Here is a 14250-nt window from a genome sequence, read left to right on the forward strand (position 1 = left end):
TTAAGGTGGGTCTAGGACCAATTTTTTTGGGTGTTACAAACTTAAGTACAAACGCATAATACCCTCCCCACTATAGTGGTGTAGGGTATAAATACTATGGTATTTTTTAATGTTACATTCATTACAAAGTAACTGAAGCAATGGCATAAAAGTTTTAATAGTACGTAATAATATTGTCAGTATTTTGATTATAGTTCAAATTTAAAATTGTAATTTAATTGTTAGCCTAGCGGGGGAATAGCTAACACAGACCAGAGACCAAAGGATCCTTTGTGTCAAATTAAAAGTTTTCTTTGTAATTTTTGACACATGATATTTCAAAAACCAGATTTAGCTAAATCCCTTAGAAATGTACAATTTGGTCAGTGTTTTGACTTTTGATTGAAAACTATAGGAAAAAGTTCTCTATTTAAAAATAATTTTTAATAAATTAAAAAAAACAATAAATTAAAAAAATATTTTTAATCAATTACAATTTCTTCAAATTTACATTTCTTTGATAACAAGAAATTATACATTTTTTTATTGGAAAATAAATATAAAATGTGTTTTTTAGATCTCATTAAAATATAGTTAAAATTGTACATTAATTTAGCTGTTAACTTCTAAGTCTTTTATAAGCGACTTCTTTTTTTCCTTTTTTTCTCCTCTAGATCTAATTTAATCGACCTTCTTGCTCTTTGACTTCTTGGCAGCAGCTAGCTTAACACTCTTCTTGGCACCAGCAGCCTTCGAGTCACTCTTATTCCAATAGTACAACATTTGACTTACAATCACACCATTTGCGAATGAAGAAGCGCAGAAAGTAATGATCATCATTTTGTCACCAGTTTCCTGGATAGAGGTGAATATGCGTGCCAATGAACCAGCGAATAATAAGAATACCGTAGCAGCCGACAACTGACCAGTAGAACCATTTTTGTAATTAGTCCAGGCTTGTGACAATTTACCCACCAATAGAATAGGGATATTACAACTTTGTACGGTGACTAGTACCTTAAAGGGCGTAATGCCGGAACATAATACATACACAAAGCTAGAGTAGAAAAGTATAAAAGCCAAAGATTTAGCTTTAGAACCACTAAAGAACATGACTAGAGCAGCAATGGCGGCAGTTTGGGCTGCCAAAAATGTATTATCACCCCAGGAACTGAAAGGGAAACCGTTGACATAACTGTAAGCCATATGGAAAGTGATGGCAGTCAAGTCCAACAATACCGATATGAGATTAATGCCTTCGCCGGATTTGTTCTTAAGAATTTTCAAAACTTGAGGTACTTTAACCAACAAGGAGCCGGCAATAATAGCCAAACCCAAACTTTTGCTCAGTAAAGCCTTAAAGCAAGGAACTGCAAAACAAACAAAAAACACAGGTACGTTTAAAGTTGTAAGAAACACTATAGTATTCCTTTTTACTTACCATCAAAGTAATTGTGTTCTAGAAAATAGTTATCAAAACATTGTTCACTCATTAACAACAAAACTCCTTTCTTAACGACCTCCATTTTTATGTAATATTTATTTAGTGTTTAGATTATTTTAAGTTATTCCTCCTTAGCAGACGGTTTGACACGTTTCCCCACAGAAGACTTTGGTACTTTTGAAGTTCTTGCTTTTTCTACAAAAGAATAATAAAATCAATCACTTTGTGCTGGTTTTCTTTTTTACCATTTAATGAGTAAACAATGTACTTTTTAGTTATCTTTATTTGTTACGATTTAATTTATTTAATTTCTACTTGTGAATTTGAACAATTTATGCTCCCACTACTATAAAATAGTACACGTAATTGTAATCGCACAAATTTCTTTGATTTTGTTTCTAATCAATTAATAAATGCAAGAGCAAGAACAACAACAAATTTAGGAAGAAAAAATGCCGGATTTGACAGCTGTTTATAAAGAGATAAAAGTAGAATAGATAAAAAAGAGAAAGCGTTAAAGGAGAGAAAGAATAAATACAGAGTTGTTTTCAGTATAGTTAATGGTGATGCCATATTTTGTTTACCTGAAATAGTTGTAAACCGTTAAAATTAAAATTTCTTTTGATTAAACTAGTCCTGGCATATAAGTAACTTTTATACTAAGCCAACTCAAGCAATAAAACAAAAAAATCTACATTAACTAACTAACTAACTAGCTAACTAACTAACTAACTAACTAACTAACTAACTAACTAACTAACTAACTAACTAACTAACTAACTAACTAACTAACTAACTAACTAACTAACTAACTAACTAACTAACTAACTAACTAACTAACTAATTAACTAACTAACTAACTAACAAACTAACAAACTAACAAACTAACAAACTAACAAACTAACAAACTAACAAACTAACAAACTAACAAACTAACAAACTAACAAACTAACAAACTAACAAACTAACAAACTAACAAACTAACAAACTAACAAACTAACAAACTAACAAACTAACAAACAAACTAACTAACTAACTAACTAACTAACTAACTAACTAACTAACTAACTAACTAACTAACTAACTAACTAACTAACTAACTAACTAACTAACTAACTAACTAACTAACTAACTAACTAACTAACTAACTAATTAACTAACTAACTAACTAACTAACTAACTAACTAACTAACTAACTAACTAACTAACTAACTAACTAACTAACTAACTAACTAACTAACTAACTAACTAACTAACTAACTAACTAACTAACTAACTAATTAACTAACTAACTAATTAACAAATTTACTAACTAACTAACTGATTAACTAACTAACTAATTAACAAATTTACTAACTAACTAACTAACTAATTAACTAACTAACTAACTAACTAACTAACTAACTAAGTAACTAACTAACTAACTAACTAACTAACTAACTAACTAACTAACTAACTAACTAACTAACTAACTAACTAACTAACTAATTAACTAACTAACTAACTAATTAACTAACTAACTAATTAACAAATTTACTAACTAACTAACTGATTAACTAACTAACTAACTAATTAACTAACTAACTAACTAATTAACAAATTTACTAACTAACTAACTGATTAACTAACTAACTAATTAACAAATTTACTAACTAACTAAGTAACTAACTAACTAATTAATTAACTAACTAACTAATTAACTAACTAACTAACTAACTAACTAATTAACTACCTAACTAACTAACTAACTAACTAACTAACTAACTAACTAACTAATTAACTAACTAACTAATTAACAAATTTACTAACTAACTAACTGATTAACTAACTAACTAATTAACAAATTTACTAACTAACTAAGTAACTAACTAACTAACTAACTAACTAACTAACTAACTAACTAACTAACTAACTAATTAACTAATTAATTAACTAACTAACTAACTAACTAACTAACTAATTAACTAACTAACTAACTAACTAACTAACTAACTAACTAACTAACTAACTAACTAACTAACTAATTAACTAACTATCTAACTAACTAAGTAACTAACTAACAAACTAACTAACTAACTAACTAACTAACTAACTAACTAACTAACTAACTAACTAACTGAGTGTCAACGAAAATTATATTTGCAATCGATCCTTCAAGAATTTTTCTTTGATTTTTAGGTTTCAGAAATTTAAATTTAAATTGAAATGAAATTTTTTTTGTGCTTTTATTCCGCTAGTAGATCTGCTTATCATTATTGTTGTTAACAATATGCATGTTTTTGTTTTTTTTCCAATTCAATTATTTTTTGCAACTATTTATGAATAACAATACCAACTATGACCTTAGTCAGAGGTGGAGACAAAAGGGAAAGGCTTAAAAATTTATAAAAATTATTGGAAAAAGTTCATATATTAAAATTAATTTTTAATAAATTTAATATATTTTTTAAGTAAAAGTATTGACTTATAATTTTATCACTCCTTCTTAGCCTGAAAACTTATTAATGCAATTGTAATAGAAAAGCAACATAAATAATACACAATAATATTATGGTTGCATGGGAAACTAAAAGTGAAGGCATAGAAAAGTCCATATCATCTTTTATTATTATACGGTATTATTATCATTTTGATAGGATTGCAATTTTGTTTTGCTATTATTGTGTAGTATTACTGTAGCAAAAAAAAAAAAAAAAGGAATATATATAAACTAGCATACCCTGGGTGCTTCGCTACCCTACGTTCAATATCGTAAAAATATCAAAAAGTACCATCGGAAAAACGAAAAAGTACAAAGATCTCTCTCAATAAATTCTCATTTAATAAGGACCGTGTGTTCCGGTTAATCATTATAAAGAATCCATTTGAAGAATAGAAAAGTACCAAATAGTAAAAAAGTACAATTTATGAGATAAAAAGTACTAAAAAGTTGTCTCTTAAAGAATCTTATTCAATGAGGATCGTGTATGTTTAATAATCATGTGTTTTCAGTTCATATTAAAGAACATACATAGAGTATCATTTAAAGGTAGAAAAAGTACCAAAAGTGGAATAAAGTTTACCTAAGTGGAAAGTACTAATAAAAAGAGTACAATGTTTCCCCTTTTCGCTTAGAAGTATACTTTTTCGAGAATTAAGTTTACAAAATGTTCCGTATTTAAATCTATATATCACAGATAAAACTCAAACGATTTCAAATCTGCATTCATTTATTCCAGAAAAATTGTGCTTTATAAAAGGTACAAAACAATTTACTCGATTTTGGTCATATATAGGCCTTAGTACTCAAATTCCAAAATAATATACCAAAAGCTTATTCTGTGTGAGTAAATAAACTACTTTTTGAAATTTTATAAAAGTTGGCTCAATGAGTTTGAATTAAATTTCCCGTTTTTTCCCTTTTTGGTACTTTTTTACACAGTGAAATAGCAAAAATTTTATTACAATAAATATTACAGAGTTAGTTCGTAATTTAATATGAATAATTCAATAAACCGAAAAAGTTTTCATAATGTGCTAAAAAAAGTACCATAAATACAGTTTTCTCCCTTTTACCAGCCCAAAAAGGACTGAATTTTGAAAAAAGTACGAAATAGGTGTCTCATAATTTTGAGAGATGTATCCAAAATATTTAGAAAAATTTGATTATGTTAATTAGTTTAAAAGTTATAAAGGGCTAAGAAAGGTACCAAAATCACCTTTGTTACACATTTTTACCCCTTAAAAGTACGAATTTCAAAAAAGTACCAGACACCCATCTGAGTAAATACAGGTGTATTTGAAATTTTTCTTGTATCACTAATATTATGTAAGATATTTAAGAAAACCTGTTTTACCCGTTTTTCCTTTTTTTTACCCGTAAATGTGCAAATTTCTAAAAATCCCTCCTTAGTGGATCTACATAACCAAAAACACATCTACTGTCAAAATTTCATGATTCTAGGTTCAGCCGTTTGGGCTGTGCGATGATGAATCAGTCAGTCAGTAACTCTACTCTTTTATATATTATATATATATATATATATATATATATATATATATATATATTATATATATATATATATATATATATATATTATATATATATATTATATATATATATATATATATATATATATATATATATATATATATATATATAATATATATTATATATATATATTATATATTATATATATATATATATATATATATATTATATAATATATATATATATATATATTATATTATATATATATATATATATATATATATATATATATTATATTATATAATATATATATATATATATATATATATAGATAGATATAAAGAGTACAATAGTTTGGACGAAAAAGTGTTTAAAATTGTTCTGTTTTTTGCAGAAAACTTTAAAACCTATTTAGATAATTAATTTCTTAAAATTATTATTAATACATCTTTTTTAAAAGTTATTAAGACTTAGGAATTCTATATAAACTTCAACTACAATGTCTGTAACTAACGAAATATTTTTCCTAACTTTTATTACAACACCCTGTTTAAAGGTCGTTTAGCAAATAACTTTAAAATAGAAGAAAAATATTTCTATAGAAAATAATAATCATATTGCTGTTGCAACAGCAATAATATCTGCTGCAACAAATGGCTACAGAATCTATGACCATAATAGGAATGTATTTCAATCAGTCATTCTCATTGTACAATCATATTTATAAGAATAACAATTGATTTGTATACTTTGCTTTATAAAAAGTAATTTATTTAAAGCTATGACCGGCAAAAATTGATTTTAAAACTTTTGAAAAACTTGCAAATTGTTTGTATCGAGAATTTCCATATCTAACTAAAAAAAAAAATATTAAGGGATAAATGTGGACTAAATTGTTGAAGCTATCTGCGACCCTATTAAAATTTTGATGTAAATCATAGTTTTAGAAATTTATTTATGAACAAAACTCAATGAAATTTTCAACGCTTGTTAAATTTGTCATTTCAAATAAGAAAATGCAAAAAAAAAAAAATTGAAAAGGTCAAAGAGCATCCTGCAATTCCCAAAAATACAAATGAAAATCCCAAAAATGGGATTTTTTACTTTTTTGCCCATAGGGTCCACTTTTCTTTCAGGGCTGGGAAAATACTTTTGGAGTAAATAGAAAACATATTGAGGTTCCCAAAACTGCTTTCAGTTTTCTGATCCCAGCTTTGGAATTTTAGAACATGTCGCCCAAAGTTGAAGCTTTGATAAAAAATAGCTCATATTCGGAAGGACGCAGTGGCAACATTTTCAAAAAATAGGACAAGTTTTTTACGGCAAAGCGTTCTGCGTAAAGATACCTTTTAGAAAACTATAAAATTGTTATATGTTCTTAAAGAAAATTTTATTATATTAATAAAAATGTAAAGACATTTTTGGCAAAAAAAAACGGCAAAAAACTAAAATTTTTTGAATTTTTAAATTAAAAAACGCATATTTTTGGATCTGTAAATGATTTTGATCGGAAATTTTTTGTATATTATTGGAAATTTTATTGTCTAACTAACAAGAAAAAATTTAGTCCATTTGGTCCAAAATTACGCCCGGTATTCAAAAAAAGGCGGACCAAGGTATGGTAAATTTTGTATCACTAAATTTTTAAATGCTTATAACTCGGATATTATAAGAGATAAGTAGTATGTCCAATCATGTTTTTTCAAGATCTCGTCGAGCGCTTTCAGAAAATATTTGGGTGAAAAACAAAAAAATGGCACGAGTTTAAAAATTTTACATGTCGTAGATACCCTATTTTTAGCCGCCGTCCCTGGGTTTATCTTCAAAACTTAAACTCGAATACTCCTTGGCTACGCTCACGCCAAATTTTATCCCGATCGGGTCAGTCGTTTAGAAATGTCAGATTTATTTCCAAAAAATTTCGATTCTGTCCCACTGTGCATCCTTTACACAATTGTCATTGTCGATAGCCTTTATCTATACAATGCCTTCGATATGATCGATCATTAATTACGACACCATAAACTCAACACTCTGCAATGAGTTCAAACGTTGGAGAGTTAACCTCCGACGTGGCAGACATGTGTTTGTTGAGTTCAGAGGTCAAAAATCAAAATATCGTAAGATAAAAGTATCAATATCGACGACTTTAGCTCCAAAATCATCAAGTACTTAGTCATCATCAAAGCCTTTTTTCAGGAACCCAAACTCAGGTTATTTTGTCTCAAAATCCTCTATATCACTCTACACCAAAAAAGCATGGACGATGACTAACATTTCCATGTGAGGACGAATTATACTCAGGGTTTAAACCTCGCTGGACATGCAAATTACATCAATTAGAAAGTTCAAAGTCGAAATAAGATCCTTAAAGCTGGCACCTTAAGGAGTCAATTATAACGTCATAGAAAATTGATCTTTATCTTCCCAATAATACAATCCCAGCATGGACCTTCTTCCTCAGTGTTACTCTATGATGCAATCGGATGTGTCTACTTGAAATGTCCACTACTTTCATGAAGAGACCTGGTTACCGTCAATCAGTCAATATAATGTGTTGTGGACTGGACATTTCTTGTTGGGGTATGGATAAGAAGACTATTGCAGCGTCTTAGAAAATTGGTCTCTATCTTCTCAATTATGCTGCACCAGCATGAACCTCCTTTCTCCGTAATAACCTATGATGCAATCGAATGTCCATCACTTTCATGAGCAGATCAGATTATCATCAGTCAGACAATGTAATGTGTTGTTGACTAGATAATTCCTGTTGGCAAGCAATCTGCCTAGCCACCACAAACATCAGAATCTGGGGCAGAATTTCATTCGCAGGCTTTTTAAGCTTTTTCTTAGTATAGTTAAGAGCCGGTTAGTGTAGTTTCCTTAATTGCTACAATAACTACCAATGGCACTTTAAACCGTTGCCCTGCCTGTCATCAAACCCCCACACTCACTGTGCATTCATTCAATTGCTCTCCTAGAGCAATATTATAGATGGGTCTAAAAAATTTGAGTACATGAAAAAATAAGGTTGTGTTAAGTACTTGTACACTCCAATGCGCAGGGCAGTAAAGTAGCGGACTTACTGAAAAGTTCAGGTTTGAGTTAGACTTGCTCCAATTCACATATTCGTCAATAATATCGGTTGATCAAGTTTTCCGACTGGAGTCTATTAAAACATTTGCAACAACAATCCGAGGCTATAGTAGGAATTCTGATCACCTATCATAATATTCCTTCTATTAGGATTTGATTCCGATTTTTCAGTAACCAAATTGTACTCCTTGGATCTCTAGAGAAAGGGCTCTAAGTATATATAAGTTTGTCATTCCGTTTGTAATTTATATAATAAAATTTTCCGACCCTATAAAATATATATCCTGGATCCTTATAGATAGCGGAGTCGATTAAGCCAACTGTCTGTCTGTCTGTCTGTATGTATGTTTGTTGAAATCAGTTTTTAGAGCACCCCAGATATCGGCGAGAATATTCAATAATTCTGTTAGACATGCTTTCGGGAAGATCGTTATTTAAAATCGATCCATAAATAACGGAATTTGTGAGACAGCCTCTGAAAATATCATCATAATATCATGTGGAGCCTGGCTTAAGTTAGAATTCATAAAAGGGAACTTTTTGGTACTTTTTCGTACTTTTTAAATTTTCAATAATATTGAACCTAGGAAAATGTAATTAAGTATGTAGATTCGGAATTAGATGAGAAACCATAAAAGTGAACTTTTTGGTGCTTTTCGTTTTTCAAAAGGTACTTTTTGAGTTTTCTATAATAATGAACCCAAAAACATGAAATTAAGTATGTAGAGCCCGGAATAGACGAGAACAATTCAAAGGAGATTTTCATGTACTTTTTCATTCTACAAAAGGTACTTTTCTGAATTTTCTATAATATTAAACCTTGAAACATGAAATTAAGTATGTGGAGTCTGAATTAGGTGAGAACCTATAAAAGGAAACTTTGGGTACTTTTTCGTTTTTCAAAAGGTACTCTTTTAAATTTTCCATAATATTGAATCTAGAAACATGAAATTAAGCATGTTGAGCCCAAAGTATGTTATGTAAAAGATGACTTTTTGATACTGATACTGTTTTTTTTTTAACACGCCGTGGTGAAGGGTATATAAGATTCGGCACAGCCGAATATAGAACTCTTATTTGTTTTTATTCAATTTATTCTTTTAAACATTGCCAAAACGTATCAATCAACATGTTTGTATTACATATTTCTCTTTACATACTTTTAATTTTTAGATCTAAATAATACAGAGATGATATTATAAATTAATCAAATTTGCAACATGCAACAAATTTTCAAATGCCACACATATAGGGCGTTACTAATATAACAAGTGTTTTTACTATTGGGAAAGTTTAGAACAAAATTAATACCGGACATAGAAACATATTTAGGCATATCACAGTTTTTAACATTTGATTAAATATAGTAGAGGATTATTTATAAAGGGGGGGAGGGGGTTGTTAATAAACGGCTACATCGTTAGTTTGAAAACATTTTTGTTATTAAAAATATGTTTAGCAAATATTTTCCCTCGGCAAGAAGAACTGTTAACACCCTATTGCTATAAATGATTGCAGTTTTAATTGAAACAATTTCTCTCGACATGATAATACAATTTGTTATTAAAATTTCTGTGTATTTCGTAAATGTTAAATAAATTTTACATGCAACTAAATGAAATTATTTCATTGCAATATTAGTGAAAATTTAAAAGTATGAAATAATTTTATTTAAGTATTAAGAGCATAAAATAATTTCAAATTGTATTTTTGTGCAAAAAAGTCAAAATTAGTTAAAATTTAACTTTGGAGGACAACAGAATAGTTTTTACTTCCGACCGAAGAAATATCAAATGAAGATTTTTAAAATGAAATGCTAACCTGTAGGGTATTTATAGAAATAGATGTATTCTTCGGTATTTTTTTTTAGTACAAGTTTGGCATAAAACTTATTAATGTTTACTATAAAACCAATGAACCACAATTGGATTTTAGTTTGTAACGTGGTATAATCTGTTTAAATTGAAGGTAACAATATAAAAACAAATATTTATCTGCTATCAAAAACAAACACATGCATACATACATACTTATCGATGTATGTACAAATATATACTATGTAAATGTATGTAGATTTAGAAAAATATACATGTACAGACCTGAATGAAGATGTATTACTTTGTTATGGTTTTATATTGAACGAGCAACATATATACATACATATAAAAGTGTCATTTCAAGGATGCATAAAAGGCCTCTAGGTAATAATATTATATTATTAATACAATCTGTAGCCTAAACTATATAAAAGAATAAAGTCTAGACTAGAATATAGAAATAGAATACTCAATATTTTGAAAGACAGAACAGTTTATAGTCCAGACCATCGATTGGACTATAGAGTAGACTTTAGTTTGGACTCTATAGTAGTCTATAGTCTGGTTTAAAGAGTAGTGGACTATAGAGTAGTCTATAGTCTGAACTATTGAGTATACTATTGTCTGGACTGTAGAGTAGACTATAGTCTGGACTATGGAGAAGTTTATAGTCTGGACTATATACTAGTCTATAATCAGGATGAGTTTATAGTCTGGACTATAGAGTATTCTATAGTCTGGGGTATAGAGTATTTTATAGTAGAGAAGTCTACAATCTGGACTATAGAGAAGTCTATAGTCTGTACTATTGAGTAGTCTATAGTCTGGACTACTATAGAGTAGTCTATAGTCTGGACTATAGAGTAGTCTATAGTCTGGACTATAGAGTAGTCTATAGTCTGGACTATAGAGTAGTCTATAGTCTGTACTATAGAGTAGTCTATAGTCTGTACTATAGAGTAGTCTATAGTCTGGACTACAGAGTAGTCTATAGTCTGGACTATAGAGTAGTCTATAGTCTGGACTATAGAGTATTCTATAGTCTGGACTATAGAGTAGTCTATAGTCTGGACTATGGAGTAGTCTATTGTCTTAACTATAGAGTAGTCTATAGTCTAGACTATAGAGTAGTCTGTAGTCTGGACTTTAGAGTAGTCTATAGTCTGGACTATAATGTAGTATATAGTCTGGGCTATAGAGTTGTTTATTCTCCGGACTATGGAGTTGTCTACAGTCTGCACTTTATAGTAGTCTACAGTCTGGACTATAGAGTAGTATATAATCTGAACTTTAGAGTTGGCTATAGTCTGAACTATAGAGTAGTCTATACTATAGTCCATATAGTAGTCTACATTCTGGGCTGTAAAGTTGTCTATAGTCTAGACTATAGAATTGTCTACAGTCTGCACCAAAGAGTAGGGTATTGTCTGGTCTATAGAGTTGTCTATAGAGTAGTTTATAGTCAGGACTTGGAGTAGTCTATAGTTTGGGCTATAAAGTAGTCCATACCCTGGACTATAGAGTAGTCTACAATTGCACTGTAGAGTAGTTTATAGTCTGGATTAGTCTAAACTCTGGGCTAAGAATATTCCATATTCTGGACTATGGAATAGTCTATAGTCTGGTCTATTGAATAGTCTAATGTCTGGACTATTGAATAGTATGTAGAACTATAGAATATTCTATAGTCTGGACTAAAGAGTAATCTATAGACTGGACTATAGAGTAGTCTATAGTCTGAACTATAGAGTAGTCTATAGCCTGGACTATAGAGTAGTCTATAGTCTGGACTATAGAGTAGTCTATAGTCTATATAGAGTAGTCTATAGTCTGGACTATGGAGTAGTCTATAATATGGACTGTAGAGTAGTCTATAGTTTGGACTATAGAGTAGTCTATAGTCTGGACTATTGAGTAGTCTATAGTCTGGACTATAGAGTAGTCTATAGTCTGGACTAAAGAGTAGTCTATAGTCTGGACTATAGAGTAGTCTATAGTCTGGACTAAAGAGTAGTCTATAGTCTGGACTATAGAGTAGTCTATAGTCTGGACTATAGTGTAGTCTATAGTCTGGACTATAGAGTAGTCTATTGTCTGGACTATAGAGTAGTCTATAGTCTGGACTATAGAGTAATCTATAGTCTGAACTGAGGTCTGTAATATAAAGTGGTCTAAAATTGACTTTAGTTTCTTAAATAAACACAATAGATAAAATCAGTTGTAGGGCCCTCTAAAACATTTTACCTCTACTGCAACCTGCTCTTCCAGGTATTTGCAACGTAACACAAACGTCGTAGTACATTTATTACTTTAAATTGCATTTTGGTAAGAAATAAAAGAAAAAGTTAAAGTAGTTGATGTTGTGGTTGCTGTTGTTGTTTCTACTTATACAGCTTATTGTTGTTATTTTTGATATTGTACTTTCAATATACAAAAATAACAAACAAATCAAGCAACAAAAGTTTTACGGATCTTTTCTAGGAGCTAAAGTATCCTTTTTAGAAAGTATTTTCCCTAAGATATACAGTCAACCATGTAATTGATTGAATCGAAATACTTTTAAGTTCATATATCCTGCTTGTACTGTTTATATCCAAATAAAACGAGAAATTATTAAATAAGCTAATTAACTAAGCAGGTATTGAAAATAAATATAAAATGTATAAAATCATTCGTTTGAATTGCTCACCCCGAACTGCAGGATTATGTTCGTGTATATGAGTGAGTGTGTTTGACATAGAATGAATAAGTACATGTGTGTGAGCTAGAGATGCAATCATTTGGGAAAACATGGATATAAATTTCAATTTTCTGCACTTCCACATTTCTTTCAGTTTCATTTTTTTAACTTATACCCCTATATTAGGAAAAGTATTATAGTTTTACATTAATGTTTGTACAATCAAAAACCCACTATAGGTTTAGAATAACATTTTAAAATTTAGAAATTTATTTAAATATCTCCGTGATCTTTTAAATAATGAATTAAGCATATATTGTCATATTATCTTTAAAATCGTCTTAAACAAAACTTTATTTTTCCTGTGTACATTATTGTAAGATGAATTGTATAGCGCATGAAATGGTCGTACTGTATCAGCTTTATTTTCTTAGTTGTATTTCCCCTATCCCTTTGGTTACAAAACAAAATACATGTGCAACCATATAAAAGAAGATAATTACATTTTCCGTTATAAATAGTAAAAAATAACCGGAAAAAGTAACAACTACAACACAGCCACAGTAAAAAGCGTGGTTGACTGCAGCAGTAATAACAACATGCAATTGAACCAACACATAACAAACTGCAAAGATCGGGGTTTGTGGGAACAAAAGACAGTTTGAGAAAACTAAATCTCCACCCACGCACTTTGTGTAAAAAAATATGGCAAGTATTTTAACTGAAATTGATAATAAATACTTGTTCAAATTGTTTGGTTGCTTTTATTATCCTTTTCCTTCAAATTTATTTTCTTGGGTTTCTTTTCTATTTTTTTTGTTTCATTCATTCATTACTTCCTTTCTTAGTTCTTTGTAATTCATTTAATTCAAGATGGTAAAGATTCGTTTAGCTGTTATTACAGAAACCTTATACTCATGTTCTTAATTAACTTTCAAGTTGATTTTCTTGACATTTTAAACAAGTTCGTTGTGGTTGTTGGAATGGTCATCATTTAGGAGGCGTGATTAGGTAATAAGTATTTCTCATTGCAAATTGTTTGGTTTCCTTTTAAGATGACAATTATATTTCTGCAGGTGTCTCCATAAGTGTATGTGTAATCAGTTGACTAATAAGTTTTGCTATTTAGGAGGGAATATGTGTAATTAAGAGATAGTTATAGATGAAGTGTTCAATAGTTATTAAGACAATTTAGAGTTTAATAAGACATAGTTAAATAGAGATAGATGAAAAAGAAGCTTAAATTTTAAAATAATTTTTATAT

The 14250-nt window shown here is 29.3% G+C and overlaps 1 protein-coding gene across 1 annotated transcript; it reads right to left on the bottom strand.

The window, feature by feature from the left end:
* Positions 1-443: 443 nt before the first annotated feature.
* Positions 444-1865, bottom strand: LOC111684038 (mannose-P-dolichol utilization defect 1 protein homolog). Its single transcript, XM_023446155.2, has 3 exons — positions 1692-1865; positions 1421-1618; positions 444-1349 (listed from the first exon to the last, which is right to left on the bottom strand). The coding sequence occupies exons 2-3, from the start codon at positions 1503-1505 to the stop codon at positions 661-663; spliced, it is 774 nt and encodes a 257-aa protein (XP_023301923.2). The 5' UTR covers positions 1506-1618; positions 1692-1865; the 3' UTR covers positions 444-660.
* Between the last annotated feature and the right edge of the window lie 12385 nt (positions 1866-14250).

The sequence above is a fragment of the Lucilia cuprina genome, chromosome 2 (genome assembly GCF_022045245.1).
Source record: "Lucilia cuprina isolate Lc7/37 chromosome 2, ASM2204524v1, whole genome shotgun sequence".
Classification (NCBI taxonomy): domain Eukaryota; kingdom Metazoa; phylum Arthropoda; class Insecta; order Diptera; family Calliphoridae; genus Lucilia; species Lucilia cuprina.

Coding starts and splice junctions, on each gene's coding strand:
- LOC111684038 (XM_023446155.2), bottom strand. CDS start 1,505: ATGGAGGTCGTTAAGAAAGGAGTTTTGTTGTTAATGAGTGAACAATGT. Junction 1,350..1,420: donor AGAACACAATTACTTTGATG/GTAAGTAAAAAG, acceptor TTTGTTTTGCAG/TTCCTTGCTTTAAGGCTTTA.